The sequence below is a fragment of the Mycteria americana genome, assembly GCF_035582795.1.
Source record: "Mycteria americana isolate JAX WOST 10 ecotype Jacksonville Zoo and Gardens chromosome Z unlocalized genomic scaffold, USCA_MyAme_1.0 Scaffold_18, whole genome shotgun sequence".
Lineage (NCBI taxonomy): Eukaryota > Metazoa > Chordata > Aves > Ciconiiformes > Ciconiidae > Mycteria > Mycteria americana.
In genome coordinates, this window is record NW_027445436.1 from 8,132,866 (window position 1) to 8,152,540 (window position 19,675).

General features: G+C 41.6%; 1 protein-coding gene across 7 annotated transcripts in view; it reads left to right on the forward strand.

Moving 5' to 3' along the window:
- LOC142402964 (BDNF/NT-3 growth factors receptor-like) overlaps window positions 1-19,675 on the forward strand; it is a 270,912-nt gene that overhangs the window by 114,825 nt on the left and 136,412 nt on the right. For all 7 annotated transcript variants that reach the window (XM_075488975.1, XM_075488970.1, XM_075488974.1 and 4 more), the window contains one exon: window positions 18,722-18,910. In XM_075488975.1, coding sequence (XP_075345090.1) covers window positions 18,722-18,910 — 189 coding nt within the window. The remainder of the gene's footprint in view (window positions 1-18,721; window positions 18,911-19,675) is intronic.

Here is a 19,675-nt window from a genome sequence, read left to right on the forward strand (position 1 = left end):
GCTGAGCATGATGTCATATGGTATGGAATATCCCTTTGGTCAGCTGGGGTCAGCTGTCCCAGCTGTGTCCCCTCCCAACTTCTTGTGCACCCCCAGCCTACTTGCTGGTAGGACAGTGTGAGAAGCAGAAAAGGCCTTGACTCTGTGTAAGCACTGCTCAGCAATAACGAAAACATCCCTGTATTATTAACACTGTTTTCAGCACAAATCCAAAACATAGCCCCATACTAGGTACTATGAAGAAAGTTAACTCTATGCCAGCTAAAACCAGCACAACACATTACACTGCCCATTTCATTGTTCCACTTCAATGGAAATGTGTATGCTGAAACTTTGAAGCTGACTTCCATTTGTTCTAGTTCTCTTTTGTGTGTATAAATACAATCTGCTATGAAAATAGAAATAGATTCAGTAATTGGAAGTAGATATATCTACTTTGTTACACAAGCATCTTAAGTTGTATGATCAGACTTGTAGAAGAGATTGCTGTCTTTTAATGAAACCTCAAGGTTAACTGGAAGATATTCATATTTATACATTAGAAATAATTGTTTCAGAAATTTAGCCATTCATCAAAAAAGATAGATTGAAAGAGTCTACATTAGGGTATATATTTCTTTGATATAGACATGCAATTTCCTTCTAATTTTAGTAACAGCTGATAGCATCCTTCAGTGATTCTATATATATTTTTGCAACTGCAAGGACTCAGCGTGGTGGATAAGCACATCCTGGCCTGGAGTAGAGTCACAGGCAATATTGAGCCAAACTGCTTTCATTTCAAAGAGGGCAATCCCCTGTAGAACCTAGGGGCAGCAACTCACAGCAGCGTTACTGAGCTCAATTTTATTATGAAATTATGGCTCAATTTTAAATGAAGGACTCCCCTCATCACATACACATTTTAACTGTAACTTCTTTCCTTGGCTGGAATGACAAGAACTACCATGTAGTCATGGCCTTCTTGTGATGGTTTTGGTGGTTTTCCTTTCCTATACATCAGCATTGGTTTTCCCTTGGGAGTTGAAATAATCTCTTTTCAGGTAAAGAGTCACACTTTATCACTCTTAATCACCATGTTTAAAAAAAATTGTGAAGTGCCATATGCCTCTTGAAGGGGAAGGGAAAAATTTATCATAACTGCTTTTCCTTCCTAAAGAGGTTGCCAAGTTTCCATTCCCTGTTGCTACATCATACTTCACTGGAATCCAAATATATGTATAAACATGTTGCTGTTAAAATAAAATACCCTGAGATCCAGGTGAAGTTGTTACCTGTTGTTTGGAGATGATGGCATTGGTTCTAAGAGCTCATGTTCCTAACTATGGAGCTCTAACATTTTTTGTTCCTAGGTTTTGAACTTTGCCCAAGCTGAGGGCAGCTGTAACCACTGATGATTTGTAGATAGCCCACATGATAGCAGTTTGATTAGTGATTGCCAGAGAACAGATACTCATGCCAGAAAATGGCAGCTTTTGGCAGACTGAGCAGAGAGACTGAGGATTGATGGTAGAGAGACTGAGTTATCCTCTCATCAGTCTAATTACAAAGGGATTGATTGCTTCTAGGACATGAGGGGAAATTCAGAAAAACTTTAGAGGTTTTTTTTCCCCATTTGAAGACACACAGGCCTTGCTTCAGGTGCCATAAATCAGGCTGCTGTAAGATTTAGTTGTTTAATACAGAATATAAATGTAACTTTAACTCAATGCATTCACAAGGAATTCCATCTGCATGTTGCAGGATGCAAAGAGTCTGTGTAGATGCTTGCCTCATTCAGTATACACCAGACCCCTAACTCTGACCCCAGATTCAGCACAGTGCTGTATTCCCCCATAAAATAAATCGGGGGCCTTTATTCATCTGGGATTTTTGTCAGCACTGCAGTTACTGACATGAGAAATTGTGTGCATGTGTGGTCCTGCCTAAAGTCACATCCTTTTCTTATTAAGTAATTTTCTCTGCTTCAGGAATATAGTGAGGGCTGTTTGTATACAACATGAAGTTGTACCTGAATAATATGTAACTTTTTATTTAGCAATCTGAATCTTTCTGTTGTTATTTGCCTACACATTGCAATTGCATGTGCACAACTCAGCCTGATTCTCCTATGTCTTTCTCCTTGCATTGCATTTATATTTATGCCATGTGACCGTAAAATGCTAACAGATCAATCTATCTAGTAGTGAATATATCTGCATGAGATGCAAAACCATGAGGAACTCAAAACCAGTAGAGACTGAGAAAGGTATGAGTCAGATCCTTTAACCAATTTAGTACTGTATTCATCATTATTTTGCAAGTGATGATGGTTCCTAAATATATATTTTTAAATTAAACATTATAAGAAATATTCATGTGTGTGAATATTAGTTACTTTTAGCAATAATTGTTTGGCCATTTGAAATGAAATTGGTGCCAGATAGCATTGCTGGAGATATAAAATGTCAGAAATCTGTTGTAATCTTATTCTTGAAATTAAGTTTAGTTTTAAAAATTACATCTGTAATGAGTTTCTATGTTATTCTTTCTTCCCCATAAAAATTTAAATGAATGAGTTAACATTTTACAAACCATTTGTAGCTCAGGACTTATTTTTTGCTTCATTTTGCAAACTGGCTAGATAACTTAGCTGTTTTAAGTCATCATATTTACATTCCATAGGTTTTGCTACCATATCATCAAAACATGGAGGAATTGGCTGATAAAGTAAGAAGTATTGTTACTGTCTTATCAAACAAAATTCTAAAGCCTCTGGGAGTTGTATTGAAGAACAAAAACATCCAAACCACTCACTTGATGAACCATATATTTTTTAAATTAGTTTTTATACCTGCCAAAGGTAACATGACTGAGCAGAGGGAGCAGCCAGCAAAACCCAAGGACCCCAAAGGCTGTGCGACGTTCCCTCCCTGCAGAGCCTGGTACCTCCCTAGGGATAACAGGTACCTCTGGTTACCTGTGAGGCCCTGCCACCCTGGCAGAAGCCCAATGAAGCTGTTACATGTTGATGCTTCCTGCCATCTCTCTTCTGAGGTGTCTTATCTCTGTGGGCACAGAGGACAACGCTGCAGAGGCACAGATATGTTGGATGGCTTCAGCAGATTTTTGTGATGATGAGCATGCTGCCCTGCCTCCAGATAGTGCTGATTTCCAAGGATACAGGCTTGCTTATTTACCACTTTCCTACTTCTTGTTGGGCCTTAAAGAGGAGGAGGGAAGCGAGATACTGCAGGAGAAATTCACTTCTGCTGGCTCCCAGCCCAGTGATAAGCAATGTCTGGCATGCTGGCTTGTCCCCATCACATCCATTCCTCCTCTGCAAGTCTCTGTGATTGCATGAGTGAAAGGTTGAAAGATGAAACTCTTGCTAATTTTAATAGCCTCAGCAGCACTGCTATGAAAACCTAGCTAGATAGCTTTTACATCTCTGGTAGAATGCAGCCAATTGTACTGTCTTTAATCCTCTCCCTGGCAAAACTCCCATTGACTTCAGTGGGAGTTTTGTCTGAGCATGATCAGAGTCGGAATTTCAGGTTTTGGCCCTATATTAATTTCTCAGCAAGAAAGAGAAATAGATTTTAAAGATTTTCAGTTAAACATTAGGACTACCTGAAACTCTCACTTTCTATAACATAGTGATACGAATATGGGCAATTACCTTTTTGGCATTGCCTCTTGGAAACAGTACAGATTTATTCCTTTAACCCATTCCTAATATAATTCATATGTAACTATATATTAGAGATACTTCCTTTCAGTGACAGAACTAAGTGCCACAGCAGCTCAAGACTTCATTTGTCAAAAAGGATGTCATCATTCTTAATACAAAGACGGGGGTCCTGATTCGACTGTCATTCATAGGGATTTTGCACCATTATGACTTTAATAAATTATTCTCCGTTGACATTAAGATGAAGAGAATTAGACTCTTGATATTGATATTGCTATTTCATGTTTTCTGTTCATAGGATTTCATGCTTCATATTTTGTTTCACTTTTTCACCCCATCCCCAAATTTTATTTTATTTGCATTTTTTATCAACTAGCTAGTTGGAGCTCAGGTTACTATTCTGGCTTTAAAAAAACCCAAAAACCTGAAAAACCTAATCTGATAAAATGAGTAAGCTGTAGAAAAATCTTTAGAGAAAATGGGTCCTTTCTAAAGACTGTGAAAATGAAAAAATTTCAGTTTATTGAAATTGTAGTATAAATGTGTACATCCCAGAGTAGGGAGTACTAAGTGACTATGTTCCTGCACTGAAGTCTGATACTTGGATATTTAGTATGGGTGTGCATGAAGTAAGGGCATGCATTTTTTTTTGTGCATGTGGGAAGTGCACATCTGCCTTTCACAGTCTAGTCCTTTGTGACCTGTTGCAGACTCCAATGTTGAATCCAGTCCAGTGCAAGTGAGGATGGTGGCTGCGTACGGTTTGTTTTGTTTTGCAGTCTGAAGACAAGATTGTTTTTGCAGATCAACTCTGACATACACTAATTAGAAACGTTCATAGAGTCTTCTACATCAGTCAGTGCTAATGCTCTGCATGTGTTCATTAGATTCATATAGAATTACAAAACCGTTATAATCTGCATTATAGTATTTGCCTCTAATGACCAGGAATAAGGCTGTATTATCAGCTTCCTTTAGCAGTTCCTTGTTGAGAGTGTTTGATTTCCATGTAAATCTGTTCTGATAAAGTTGTTGCTAAGCAGCAGCCATGACTGAATTTTTTTGTAAAAGACGAAGTGACACTCTGAGAACAAATGAGTGTCACCCTAAAATACTTGAGTATATACTAATGTATATACTTGAGTATATACATCAAGTATATGCATCAAGTATATATCGTCAAGACCCAAAGCCTGTTTACCCAGGAAGATAGTGCAGTGCTTGGCAAGGAGTAGTTGGTGGACTGTTAGTTCACTGGCTTCCCATGTCCTCCTTTTCCAGTGTAGGTGGGCCTTGGGATTTTGTTTTCAAAGCCTGTTTTCAAGGCTGGGGAATGCTTGGAGATGAAGAGGAGCCAGGCTGGGACGCAATGCAAGTCCAAGAAATCTTTAGTTGGGCTGCAGGATCACCTAAATAAGAGTTGAGTAAACAGCGATACCACATTTCTGCAGACATTGTTTATAATTTGAGCATGGTATAGGAGTTGATTGTGTGTAATCATTCAATTTTGCTTCTGTGCAGAATGTCATGTTTAAGGTTAGCTAGTGTGGATGTAAATGAAAAATGAGTTTGAAGCTATTATGCTGGAATGTTTGCTGAGAGCAAATTGAGATGTATATTTCAATGTAAGACTTTATAATTCATGCAGTCTTTGTGGACTATAGAAATCTTCCACTCACAGAAAATGAAAAATGGTACAGGACTTTGTGTTATAGTGCTGTGTGGCCAACACCTCCACTAATAAAAACTGTTCAGAAGCAATTAAGATAAGGAAACTAAACCCTGAAATTAATTGTATGTGAAGAATGCAATTAAATAAGTTGTATTCTAATAGCAATAATCCACTATAAACTGTGGATTCATGCATTACTGATGTGCTTCTCTCCTGACTGAACCTATCTTGATACTGAAGCCTGCAGAAGTAACCCGCTAATGCAGTGAAATGTCTGTAGTTTAATTATATATATTATATATTTGTTCAGCTACAGGCCTCATTCAGTTCTGAATAAACATAAATCAACATTTGAAGAGACCAAAGTATCTGCCATAAGACCCCTCAAGGTCTACCTTTTTGGCATCATGGAAGATTAAGGCTTGAAGGGGATTGGGAGCCTGTGTCAACTATGTATCTTTCCTGACAGACATTTACCTAACTTGGCTTCAAGATCTCCAGAAGTGGAAATTTCTGTACAATTTATGAACAATTCTAGTGCCTGAGGAAGTCTTCCTAACATTTCACTTCAGTCTCTCTTGATGCAATTTTATCATGCAACTTTTTATTCCTGTCCAGTGCAGACATGAAATAAATATTGTTCCCTTCCTTATGCAACAGACTTGAAGGCTGTTGTCGTGTACCTCCTCAGACATCTCTTCTTTAGGATAAAATAAATCTCATTTCTTCCAGTTTTTCCTCAGGTCTCTGAGTATTCTTATAGCTTTACATGTCATGTTTTCAGTTGATTTGCTTGGATGGGAGAGTCCTGTAGATAGTGCCTCTGAACTCTAAGAAATAAATCAGGGAGGGTTTAAAGGAGGGAAATAGTTTCATTAGCGAAGGGGTTTTTTTGTTTGTTCTTGTTGTTTTTTTTTTAAACAAATGTAAGTTAAATATCAGGGAGAATTTCTCCATGGTCTGCCATATCTACATATCTTCTAACTATGTCTAACCATATCGATCTAAACAGAATTTGCAAAATTGTTCCAGTTGACTATTCCAAGTAGCTTTGCTGTTTTCTCAGATAAAGACTGTCTAAGAAGCATAGGGAAACTTGTGTTGCTTCTGTACGCATTGTATTTATCTTCCAGACAACAGAGGAACTCATTCCCAACCCTAGAAATGGGACTGTTAACCCTTGGATTATTTATGAAAAGTGTGTAGGGAAGAGCTTGTTGAATTAAATAGCTTTAAAAGGAAATGAAAGGCAATGAGGATTAAATTTTGGCTGAATTATTCTTTTTTGCTTGATGCCAACAAGTGCATTCCAGCTGATCTTTATTCTTATTGCTGTGATTTTTTCACTGTAATATTTTTGAAGGATTGTTATTTTACCCACATTTCCTAGATATCCAAATGTGCAGGTGGCTATAATGAATGGTCTTGGTGATGTATATTAAAAAAGATAAATCATTATTTCTTTCCTTCTTTCTTTAAAATTTTCTACTTCCCTGTATCCTTACTTCTCTGGCTCACATATATTTATTGATTAATACATCACATCCCTGCTAGATTTTTGTCTCACATCTGTTTCATTTGACTACCGATAATGAGAGACCATAAATTCATCATTCTTTATGACAGGACACATCATCTGAGCAGCAGACAGTGCAAATGTGTCCATGAAGCAGTGGGCAGCTTTATAGCCACCATTTATCCTGTAGCTGGAAGAGGGATATAAGTCAAGGGGCTCAGTGGTTTGGCGGCAGGGGCTGGCAGTCCCTCCCAATTCCTGGTTGTGGCTTTGACAAAGATCCTGCCTGCGTCACTGGGCGAATCAGTGAGCCATGCAGAACTCTTTTTGCTGCCTCCAAAACAGGAATAATAGTAGTATGTATCTCATGGAGGACAAACTGTGAGGATTTATTGGTTATGGTGCTTAAGACTTTGAAGATATGTACCAGATTGTGGTTGTGATATCTATTATACAAATGCCTCCCGTTCTGCCTGAAAGTAGAAGGAAATCAGTAACCTTTGTACCACAGGGTAAGGCTTCCCTGATGACATCCTGTTGCGTTAAGAGTTACTGTTCCATAGGAGTCTGAGGAGTGGCTGGGGGGGGGAACCCTCCCGTTGAGTCACAAGGTTCAGACAGGACCCCCTTGCTTTCTAAACTCCTTCTCAGAGAGGAGTCTAGGTGCGGCTAAGTCCAGTCTTAGTCTCAGACTTGGTCAACGGTTTATTTTCTAAGGACTGTATATGTAGCCACTCATCAGAGTCAACATTTGACTGTCAGAGCCCTCTCAGGGCTTTCACTGAAACAGCTTTGCAAAGTCAATTAAGGCGACAGCGTTAATTTGACAACGTTATAAGTCCAGTCGTGTTCAGTGTACTGAACTTCACGATTACGGATTCACTAATAACGCGATGCACCCCCAGTCTAGTCGTGTTGCATGAACTATCACAGCCACACTTAAAGAGTCTGGTCGTGTTCAATGAGAACTACCACGGCTAGATTAATGAAGAGTGCGGTTTATTAGAGCAACAGACACACAGATTCTTTGGATTACCGGTGATAAATTCACTGTCTGCAAAGCACGTGCAAATACCAAGAGTATGAGTAACACTGCTGGCTACAAACCCGTTAAAAGATAATAAAGCAACTCTATAGAGATTTCTAAGTTTCCCAGGGAGGCACTCGGTATAACCAAGTGTTTGAATCTTACCCAAAGGCATCCTGATGGGGGGGAAGAGAGGCTCAGCCTGTCGACTGATCCCAGAGGTCAGAGTGATACACGATGGTGTCTTCTCTAACATTCTCTTTCTCTTAAGCTATTTTACACTATTTTTCACCTTTCAGGTGGAGCTTGAGTGACTCTAGTCATACATACCTTTGTTTAGGATTGTTGTAAAGTTTTCTCACTTCGCTTTTAAAGGTATAAGCTAGAAAAATTCAGTGCGCAAGCTCAGTGAGGGGTGGTCGCACCTTGGAGGCGGGTAGCTTTTGGGATGGAGGTGTGTTTTGGTATTATAATGATGTTATAATGAGCAAGGTTCACCAAAAGGACAGCATTTTGTCAAAAACATGGCAGGCTGTTGGCCCAGGGTAGTAAATATGCAGCTTATCAGTTCCATAATACCTTTAAGGTCCCATATGATCGCAGAGCCTGGCCGCGACATCTCCACACTGCTCCACCCTCCGAGCAGTACCTCTTAGAGTCGGCACACCAAGTTCCCCTGGCGTTACCGACATCTAAGGTTGCAGGCCTAGGGAACTTCCATGGAATGGATTCCTTGCATGTCAGCTGCATTCCACCTGGGAAGCTTCTTCAATGCTGTGCCTTACCTAACAGTGTGAATATAAGTTCTAATTTCTAAGTCACCTCAGCAATTATCCCACACATCCCTGGAGAGTATGTCATGGAGCAGAGCCAGAGGAGAAGGGGCCACTCATCTTCCGTCCTGCACAATCAATACTAAGAAAACCAAAATGCATAAGAGACTTCACCAATTTTCCTACAGGGCTTTTCTGTCCTGTTGTCATGGTTTAGCCCCAGACGGCAACTAAGCACCACGCAGCCGCTCGCTCACTCCCCCCCTGGTGGGATGGGGGAGAGAATCGGAAGAGCAAAAGCAAGAAAACTTGAGGGTTGAGATAAAAACAGTTTAATAGGTAAAGCAAAAGCCGCGCACGCAAGCAAAGCAAAGCAAGGAATTCATTCACTACTTCCCATGGGCAGGCAGGTGTTCAGCCATCTCCAGGAAAGCAGGGCTCCCTCACACGTAATGGTTACTTGGGAAGACAAACGCCATCACTCCGAATGTCCCCCCTTCCTTCCTCTTCCCCAGCTTTATATACTGAGCATGACATCATGTGGTATGGAATAGCCCTTTGGCCAGTTTGGATCAACTATCCTGGCTGTGTCCCCTCCCAGCTTCTTCTGCACCTGGCAGAGCACGGGAAGCTGAAAAGTCCTTGACTAGTACAGCAACAACTAAAACATCTCTGTATTATCAACACTGTCTTCAGCACAAATCCAAAACATAGCCCCATACCAGCTGCTATAAAGAAAATTAACTCTATCTCAGCTGAAACCAGGACACCTGTGAAGTAGGTTTCTTGGGTGAACTGCCGTGCCAGTCTGTCCCAGACCTACTGACCTGCACATCTGTCCTTGTGTCCTGTAGATATCATGGCTTTCAGTGAGCAACTTAGAACCATAGAATCATACAATGGTTTGGGTTGGAAGGGTCCTTTAAAGATCATCTAGCCCAACCCCCCTGCCATGGGCAGGGATATCTTTCACCAGATCAGGCTGCTCAAAGCCCCATCCAACCTTGAACACTTAAAATTATGGGGCACCCACAACTTCTCTGGGCAACCTGTTCCAGTGTCTCACCACCCTCATCATAAAAAATTTCTTCCTTATGTCCAATATAAACCTACCCTCTTTCCGTTTAAAACCATTCCCCCTTGTCCTGTCACCACAGGGCCTGGTAAGAAGTCTCTCTCCATCTTTCTTATAAGCCCCCTTTAAGTATTGAAAGGCTGCAAGGAGGTCTCCCTGGAGCCTTCTCTTCTCCAGGCTGAACAACCCCAACTCTCTCAGCCTTTCCTCATGGGAGAGGTGTTCCAGCCCTCTCATCATTTTTGTGGCCGCCCTCTGGACCTGCTCTAACAGGTCTATGTCTTTCTTGTACTGGGGACCCCAGAGCTGGATGCAATACTCCAGGTGGGGTCTCACGAGAGTGGAGTAGAGGGGCAGAATCACCTCCCTCAACCTGCTGGCCACGTTTCTTTTTATGCGGCCCAGGATGCAATTGGCTTTCTGGGCTGCAAGCGCCCATTGCCAGCTCATGTCCAATTTTTCATCCACCAGTACCCCCAAGTCCTTCTCTGCAGGGCTATTCTTAATCCATCCATTCCCCAGTCTGTACTGATATTGGGGATTGCCCCAACCCAGGTGCAGGCCCTTGCAATTGGCCTTATTGGATGTCGTGGTTTAACCCCAGATGGCAACTAAGCACCACACAGCCCCTCACTCACTCCCCCCTGGTAGGATGGGGGAGAGAATTGGAAGAGTAAAAGTGAGAAAACTCGTGGATTGAGATAAAGGCAGTTTAATAGGGAAAGCAAAAGCCATGCACACAAGCAAAGCAAAACAAGGAATTCATTCACTACTTCCCATCGGCAGGCAGGTGTTCAGCCATCTCCAGGAAAGCAGGGCTCCATCACGCATAATGGTTACTTGGGAAGACAAACGCCATCACTCCAAATGTCCCCCCCTTCCTTCTTCTTCCCCAGCTTTATATACTGAGCATGATGTCATGTGGTTTGGAATAGCCCTTTGGTCAGTTTGGATCAACTATCCTGGCTGTGTCCCCTCCCAGCTTCTTCTGCACCTGGCAGAGCAGGGGAAGCTGAAAAGTCCTTGATTTAGTATAAGCACTACTGAGCAACAACTAAAACATCTCTGTATTATCAACACTGTCTTCAGCACAAATCCAAAACATAGCCCCATACTAGCTACTATAAAGAAAATTAACTCCATCCCAGCCAAAACCAGCACGTTGGACTTCATGAGGTTTGCACGGGCCCACTCCTCAAGCCTGTCAAGGTCCCTCTGGATGGCATCCCTTTTTCCCTCAAGCGAATCAACTGCTCCACTCAGCTTGGAGTCATTTACAAACTTGCTGAGGGTGCACTCAATTCACTATCAATGTCATTGATATCACTCCATTGTAGAAGGCCACTGGATTATTCAGGCACGATTTGCCCTTGGTGAAGCCCTGTTAGCTGTCTCTGATCACCTCCCTGTCTTCCATATGTTTCGACATATCTTCCAGGAGGATCTGTTCCATGATTTTACCGGGAATGGAGGTGAGGCTGACTGGTTGGTGGTTCCCAGGGCCCTCCTTTTTACCCTTTTTAAAAATGGGTGGGATATTTCCCTTTTCTCCACTCACTGGGGACTTTGCCTGACTGTCATGTCTTTTCAAATATGATGGAGAGTGGCTTAGCAACTACATCAGCCAATTCCCTCAGGACCCTGGGATGCATGTTGTTGGGTCCCATGGACTTGTGTATGTTCAGGTTCCTCAGGCGGTCTCGAACCTGATCTTCTCCTATGATGGGAGGGACTACGCTCCCCCAGTATCTGCCTTGAGATTTGGGGACTCGAGAAATGTGGGAAAAGCAACTGACATTGAAAACTGAGGCAAAAAAAATTGCTGAGTACCTCAGCCTTCTCCATGTCAATTTTTACTAGTTCTCCTGTCTTTTTTATCAGGGGATAGGACATTTTCTTTAAGCTTGCTTTTTTTTTTTCAACATACCTGTAGAAGCCCTTCTTATAATTCTTCTCATCCCTTGCCATATTCAGCTCCAGCTGTGCCTTAGCTTTCCTGATCCCATCTCTACACATCCAGGCAGTGTCCCTATATTCTTCCCAGGATACACATCCCTGGTTCCACTGCCTGTGCATTTCCTTCTTACGCTGTACTTTGAGCAGGAGGTCCTTACTGAGCCATGCTGGTCTCCTGCCTTCCTTGCCTGACTTCTTACACATGAGAACTGAGAGCTCTTGCACTCTAAGAAAAACGTCCTTAAAGAGCTGCCAGCTCTGTTCAGCTCCTTTATCCCTGAGGGCAGTTTCCCAGGGGGTCCCATCTACTAATTCCTTAAACAACTGAAAGCTCACTCTCCTAAAATTCAGGGTCTTGACTTTACTCTTCACCTGGCCCATATCCCTCAAGATTGTGAATTCCACCAGGGCATGATCACTGCAGCCCTGGCTGCCACCAATCTTGACCCATATAATTAGTTCATCTGTGTTGGTAAGCAACAGGTCCAGTAATGCTTCTCCTCTGGTTGGGCTGTCTATTACCTGGGTTAAGAAGTTATCCTCGATGCACTCCAGGAGTCTCCTGGACTGCTTACAGCTTGCTGTGCTACTTTTCCAGCAGATGTCAGGGTGATTGAAGTCCCCCAGCAGGATCAGGGCCTGCGAGCGTGATGCTTCCTGTAGCTGAAGTAAGAATTCTTCGTCAACAGGCTCCCCTTGATCGGGGTGGCCTGTAGTAAACACCAACCACGAGGTTTCCTTTGTTGGCATGGCCCCTAATTTTTACCCATAAGCTCTCGACCTGTTCATTGCTGTCTTTCAAAGACAGCTCTGTGCAGTCAATCCCTTCTTTAACTTAGAGGGCAACTCCCCCCCCCCCTTGCCTGTCCCTTCTGAACAGTTTATAGCCATTGATTGCAGCATTCCAGTCATGTGAGTCATCCCACCATGTTTCAGTGATAGTGATTAGGTCATAGATTTCTAGCTGCACAGTGGCTTCCAGCTCCTCCTGTTTGTTACCCGTGCTATGTGCATTGTTATAGAGACACTTCATTTGGGCTGTTGACCTTGTCACCTTTTTGGAGGATCAAGCCCCAATTCCTCTGTGGCATTTCACAGGTGTTCCCCTGTTGGTTCCTAATACATCAGCAGCCCCTGGCTCTTTGTTGCTCAAAACTCCATTCCCTTCCCTCCCCAAATGTAGTTTAAAGCTCTCCTTATAAGTCTGGCCAGCTTGTTGGCAAAGACCCTCTTGCCCCACTTGGTCAAGTGAATCCCATCAGCTCCCAACAGACCTGGCCTTATGAAGGGCTCCCTTAGGGGATCCTTGGGAGGTTTCCGTAGTCAGAAATTTCTCTTGCAGGTATTATGACTTCTGGAATGCTCTAGGCTTGTGCATAAATGGACATGTGGATGTGTGCATACATAAAAAATATAGATAAGCTTGTGAGAAAAAAGACAGTTAGAAGTTACTGCTCCAGAATGAAACTGAAGCAAACAAATATGCAGCTTTTGACTCTTAGATTAAAAGCAACAACAAAGAGGCCTGATGAAATATTTGACTAGCTAAAATCTGAGTGCAGACATTTCAATTGAAATTACCCATATTACATGTTCCTTGCTCTGTAGAAGAGTTAAATATGTGAAATAAAAAGTTTACCAGCAAGAAGAACATGCATTTTAGGCGAAAGGCATTTATGTCGGTGTGACTGACCTTTTGACACCTAGCAACCCTGAAAATTTAATACTGTAAAGCTGACTAACATGCCTATTATTTTATTGCTCTCGAGGTTACATATTACTTAAATTATTCTTTTTAGGAAAGAAAATAATCTGTCACTGTAGCATATTTTCTTTGCATCAAAACAATACAATGAGAACATAATTTAGTCTTCTCATGAAGCTGCAACAAATAAGGAAAGAGAAAACATTGATTTTCATGTGAAAAGAAAAGGAAAACACCTTAGAGCCTTGATCACCCAAGTGAAAGGTGATGTCAGAATGGTGTGGCTCCATCACAATTTTCAAACAAATCTCTCCACCTTGCTTTGCAATGGTTGCAGGTGAACATAGTCTTATAGGCTGCTTATTGAGTTTAAACCTCTATTCCCAACCAGTTTCTCCTGCCAGAGATCTCCAGGGAGCCTCCTCCCTTCTTTAATTCAGAGATTGTTGGAAGGACAGTAGAGGCATTTGGCTGCTGTGTGTAGGGAAGTTCTCTAGCTCTCTGGAACAACTGCCATTCCAGTTCCCTTGACTTCCTGGGAACATGCTTGTTGGATGGGAACTGAACTTCTTGGACAGTTTCAGAATGTTTTTCTCACCTCATATATCAAGGAGTGAAATAACACAAGCTTAAAATAAGCACTGGTGGGTGCAAATCAGTTAAATATATTAATGATACCTGTCAGAAGACATGAAATTATTTATCCTCTAAACACCCAAGCCTGGCAAATCTCAGTTTTTCTGAGTCACAAACTTAACATCTACAATGTAGTTTTTGGCTCAGTGTGTTGCACATTAGGCACTGGGGTAGAAGGACATGCATTGTTTGAGCTGTGACGAGCACTGTGTTTCAGCAGGGTAGACTTGGGTATAATGTTGCTTGGGGTGATCTTATTCTTGTGTTTTTTTCACCACCAACGATGGAATATTAGCTCCATAATACTTGTTTGGCAACTGAGTGTAGCAGTGAATATTGAGATGATGGCACTAAGGCTAACACCAATGGCTGTGTTCTCAGGAGCTGGCAGGGATGGGGATATGAGACAAGGGGTCGGTTGGAAGGTGGAGGGAGGCAAGAAATGCTATTGCTCCACACAGCCAAACTGCTGGGGAAGCATAGTAGCACCATGCCTTGAGCTTTCCCACATTAAAAGCATCAACAGCTGCAAAGCAAAGAACATCACTTTAATAAGCTCACTCTGAATGAATTTGCAGAAGAATCTGAAATTACTTTGAACAGGTCCACCACCTGAAGAAAGACTAGACAGGTTTGTCTTTGGGAAACTTATTCGGCTAGCTTTGAATTTTTTTTTCCTTTGTGTTCTATTTATGCCTTTTAATTCAATGCCCTGTATTCAGCATGCAGCATTTGAGAAACCAATAATATAAAATAATGTTGGTACAACTGCATTACTTTCTATTAGTCTGGGCTGTCTTATTCAGTCTTAATAGTATGCAATTGCAGTCTTAATTATTGCAGTCTTAATATGCAATTGCATAAACATTATTTAATATCACAGTTGCCTATAGTTGTTGAATTTAAGAATGTAAAAGAGCATTCAAAATAAAGCTTGTAACATCTCAGTCAGAAAAAAGTGTGCCAAGCCATGACTAATGAGTTGTCTTCTAGAGGAAGTAGAAGACAGGCAGGGATTCAAGAGTTGAGCTAAAAAGGAGATGTATATGCTGTTAAGAAACTTGGATCTTAGCTTGATAACAAGAAAGTTTGAGTCTCTGTTCTTGCTGAAGTATAAAACTTGCCTTTTAATCATGCAGAAAAAAAGAATTTCTTGGAATCTACAGCAAATATGTGAGTTTCATGGGGAAAGAAGTCTTGTGTAAGTGCTTTTTGAGAACAAGGTATTTAACTAGTGAAAAAATACATCCATCCCAGAAGGAAAAAGAGAGAAGATTCAGTATGGGCTCAAAATCCAACAGAGCTGATGCTGACTGGTGATATGCACTCACTGTCCTGCTTTTGACTGATGGTGCGCAATTACCATATCTCTGCACAGACTGGTCTTTGTTTCTCTGGGAACAAGGACTTGAAGCAAGAAGATCCAATGCTAGTGCAAGATCTATTGATAAATCTTCCTAGTAATCAACATCCTTTTTCATGGAACAAGTCATAGTTATTAAGGCATCAGCACAAATGTAATCACTATAAGCAATCCTCTTTACCTGAGCTGCCTTGTAACACTTGACTAAGCAGATATATCCCTGGATTAGCTACATGGCTCCAACCACACAGCTAAAATTGGCTGGTTTTGCTAATTATTACTTCTATTGCCTCCTAGCATGGCTGAGTCATTAGTGGTAACTTAAGGGATAATTCAAGTGATGTGTGATGCACAAAAATGTGTGGCGAGGGGGATGTGGGACACGGTAGCCTCCAAGAAATCTTTTTATAGTTCAGAGAGTAAATGCACATACAGTAGACTGCTTATATTGTCAGCACATTAGGTAGAGGGAGAAGTAGATGGATACGGTGATCGTGACCATCTAAACTAAAGTCTGGGAATACGTGCTAGCAATGCCATGCCAAGTGCAAACCAGAACCATATGTTCTTTCTGATTATGTATTTTCAAGCTTCTCCTTTTTTTTTTTTTTTTTGCCTGAGACTGCTTAGGTGAGTGTGGTGGATTGACCCTGGCCAGCAGCCAAGTACCCACATAGCTGCTATGAGTTCCTATTCAATATCCTGCTTTACCATCCTAGAAATGTGTAATGGACACTTTTCCATGCCATTGCTGTATGCATGGTATAAGCAAATAATGACAAAAGAGCTTCCTCCTGTGAAGCAGAGAACAGCAAGGATGAAAGACTTAGAGGAGTGCCTCTAATTGCATAGCCAAGAAAATTCACCCATTTGCTGTAAAGGAAGGTATTTGACCCTCATACTAAAGCTGTATTGGTATAAAAAGACTGCATTGTTTCCAAGAAAATGTGTATTTGTCTGCTTGCTTTTTGGTGCCATTAGCTTGACATTCAGAAAGTTTGGAGACCTAAGGACAATCTCTAGAAAAAATGAACAAGTTTTTTTCATGTGTTTGCCCTCTATTTCTACAGCACACAAACTCACATGCACTTAAAAAATGTGTCTTGTGTGCCATCTGAGGGACCAACAGTTTGTTAGACTCTGCACTTCATTGGAAAAATCTTCACCAAAAACTTAATCCTGGTAGCTTTCCTAGTAGAATCAGTCTTTTGAGGATTTGGGTGATCAGTAAGGACAAAACCAGCCTTGGTATTAGTATTCCATTTGATAAATTGCAGAGATCTAGGCTTCACTTACATTTGTCAACAGTGACTTTCCAGTGAAGTACAAGGCATTTGAAAAATTACTTCTAATGTTTCAAGCCAGTGGAGGAAGTACTTTTTCAAACAATGAGAAGATTTCCCTCATGCACCATTAAACCAATTGGGGAGAAAAGAAAGCAGGATAGGGGTGGGAGTATGCTTGAGCCTCTAAAGCTATGTTTGAAATAGCCACATGCCAAATTATTTACATTTTATTCCTGTAAGCCATGCTATGTAATGGTAATTACATATTTAGACTGGATATTAGGAAATTTTTCTTCACCGAGAGGGTTATCAAGCATTGGAACAGACTGCCCAGGGAAGTGGTTGAGTCGCCATCCCTGGAGGTATTTAAAGGACGTTTGGATGAGGTACTTAGAGACATGGTGTAGTGATGGTTTTTGGCAGTGTTAGGTTTATGGTTGGACTCGATGATCTTAAAGGTCTTTTCCAACCTATATGATTCTGTGATTCTGTGATTCTGTGATTCTGTAAAGTGCTTTTGTTATGATAGTGAACCACAAAACTGTAAGAGAGACTAAGTTTCTTTTCTTTAAAGCTGACCTTTCTTGGCTGATGTGTCTGGGCCTGTCCTGGTTCTTATCTTGTTCCTTAATTGTGTGTGTGTGGTATATCCTCCCCATCTTTTCTCCTGCCCTCCATGAAGCATCCACAAGATCTGCTGTTGGTCCCCATCCTCTCTCCCTCTGCATCCCCCGACTCTTCTACAAACACAGATGCCATCTATGCGCAGGTGATACTCAGATCCCCGTCTTGCCTCTGCACTGTCCTCTTCTGTTCAACCTAAAACCTGTCTGGGGCTCCAAAGGAGTGGCTGTCGACTCAGAGTAAACACAGCTTTTTGTCTTCCCCAAAGTCCTCTCTGCTGCCCCCTTCTCTGATTGCTGTGAACGCTGCTGTCGCCCTGTCTGTCACTTTTGCCTGCGGGACAAACACAGGTGTCATCTGAGGATGCTGTTCTAGGAGATATGAATGCTACCCCAAAATCCCTGATTAACATGGATGGAGAATGATCTGAAAATTTATATTTGTGGTCTCTGTCAGCTCTTCAATGGGCAGATTAGGCAAAATGTCATTGTTTAATGGTGATGCCGATTTTCTTTGAATTCTGAATGTAAACTGGAGGATATAACATAGAATTAGCTAGCAGGGGTTAAATCACAAGAGTTCAAATGTTATCTGCTCTGATCTTGGTGTTAGATCAAAGGTCCCTGCAGCTCATATAAGTGGAACTCTGCTAAGCAGGTTGGTTATTTTTACCCATTTATAACGTTTTATCTCCATGGTGCTTTCATTAAAAATACAAAGCACAAACTGAGAAAAAACCAAAAATTGTCACTAGACTCGGGTATTGATGGGGCCTCATAAGGCAAAGAAATGTTCCCCTAGGCTGGACAAGCCCCTGTGAAATGACCCCAGATCTCACAGTGGGGTGGGAAGAGTGTTTTCCACTGCTCTTCTGAGTGTCTGCCTTGCACCTACTGTGACTGTGCAAATTGTCCTCTGGATTTTGGCTTTCAGCCATTTTGTCCTTCAGGAATCGTACAGCTTCCCATGTTAGGATGAGCCCATCTCCTCCATGTCTGTTGTCATGTTATAATGCCACTTCAAATGGAAGGCGGATGTTTGCCAGCTTTGTGGGAAAAGGAATTATTGCAGTGTGATCAGAGTAGGGCATAAGGTAAAAAAGTTAATGCGTGTATTTCATAGCTTATTTCTGAGAATGATAGGAGTTCATCAAATTTGGAGATCTTTCCCAGTGACACAGTATGCTAGACCCTGATGTATTTAGTCTAGGTGATCTCTAGTACAAAAATTTATATCACATTCCCACTCTTAATGGCCAGACGTATAAAATTCCTGAGGTAAGATCAGCAAGGGACATAAAGAGAGCTCTTGACTAGTGGGATGGAGGACAAACTGGTCAAAAAAAGAAAAAAAAGAATTGTCTGAGGGAGGGAAAATGTTCTGAGTTACAGGAGAATCTTTGTTTCTAACTCTAGGTCCTTCTTCAGTTATCAGCAATGATGACGATTCGGCAAGTCCCCTCCATCACATCTCAAATGGCAGTAACACTCCATCTTCTTCTGAGGGGGGTCCTGATGCAGTCATCATTGGGATGACAAAGATTCCCATAATCGAAAATCCCCAGTACTTTGGAATTGCCAAAAGTCAGCCCAAGCCAGACAACTGTAAGTACAAATGCCTATATGTAGTTCAGTCATTCTTTTTTTTTTTTTTGTGCAAGTGCTGGGACTCCTTAGCAGTGCTAATAGAAAAATGGTGTAAATTCCTGGGAGTAGAAGGGTGGAGTTAAAATGTATGCAATTTGTTAAGGAGTACTTTAGTACATGGGATGAACCGCTTCATATCTGTCAAAGCCAAATTAAGCCCTTGTGATGAATCAATGAACTCAGCAGTATTAGGCTCAAAGCCCAATCTGTATTCCATCAAAGTCACCAGTAGTCTTTCCACTAATTTCAGCGGTCTTTGGCCAGTCCTGTGCACCTAATGTATTCTTGGGATAAAACACATCCTGGGTCAGAAACAGAAGTCAATATTTGCATTTGTGGCTAAAACAGTGTTGATAACACACCACTGTTCTGGCTATTGCTAAACAGTGCTTGCACAGCATCAAGGCTTTCTCTTCCTTTCCCCCCTCCCCCAGAGAGTAGGCTGGAGGTGGACAAGAGGTTGGGAGGGGATATATCCAGGACAGCTGACCTGAATTGACCAAAGGGATATTTCATACCATATGACATTATGCTCAGCAATAAAAGCTCAATGAAAGGAGGAAGAAGGGAGGACGTTCGTGATTATGGTGTTTGTCTTCTCAAGCAACTGTTATGCATGCTGAGGCCCTGCTTCCCAGGAAGCGGCTAAATATCTGCCTGCTGATGGGAAGTAGTGAATGAATTCCTCTTTTTCCATTGCTTGCACACACAGCTTTTGCTTTC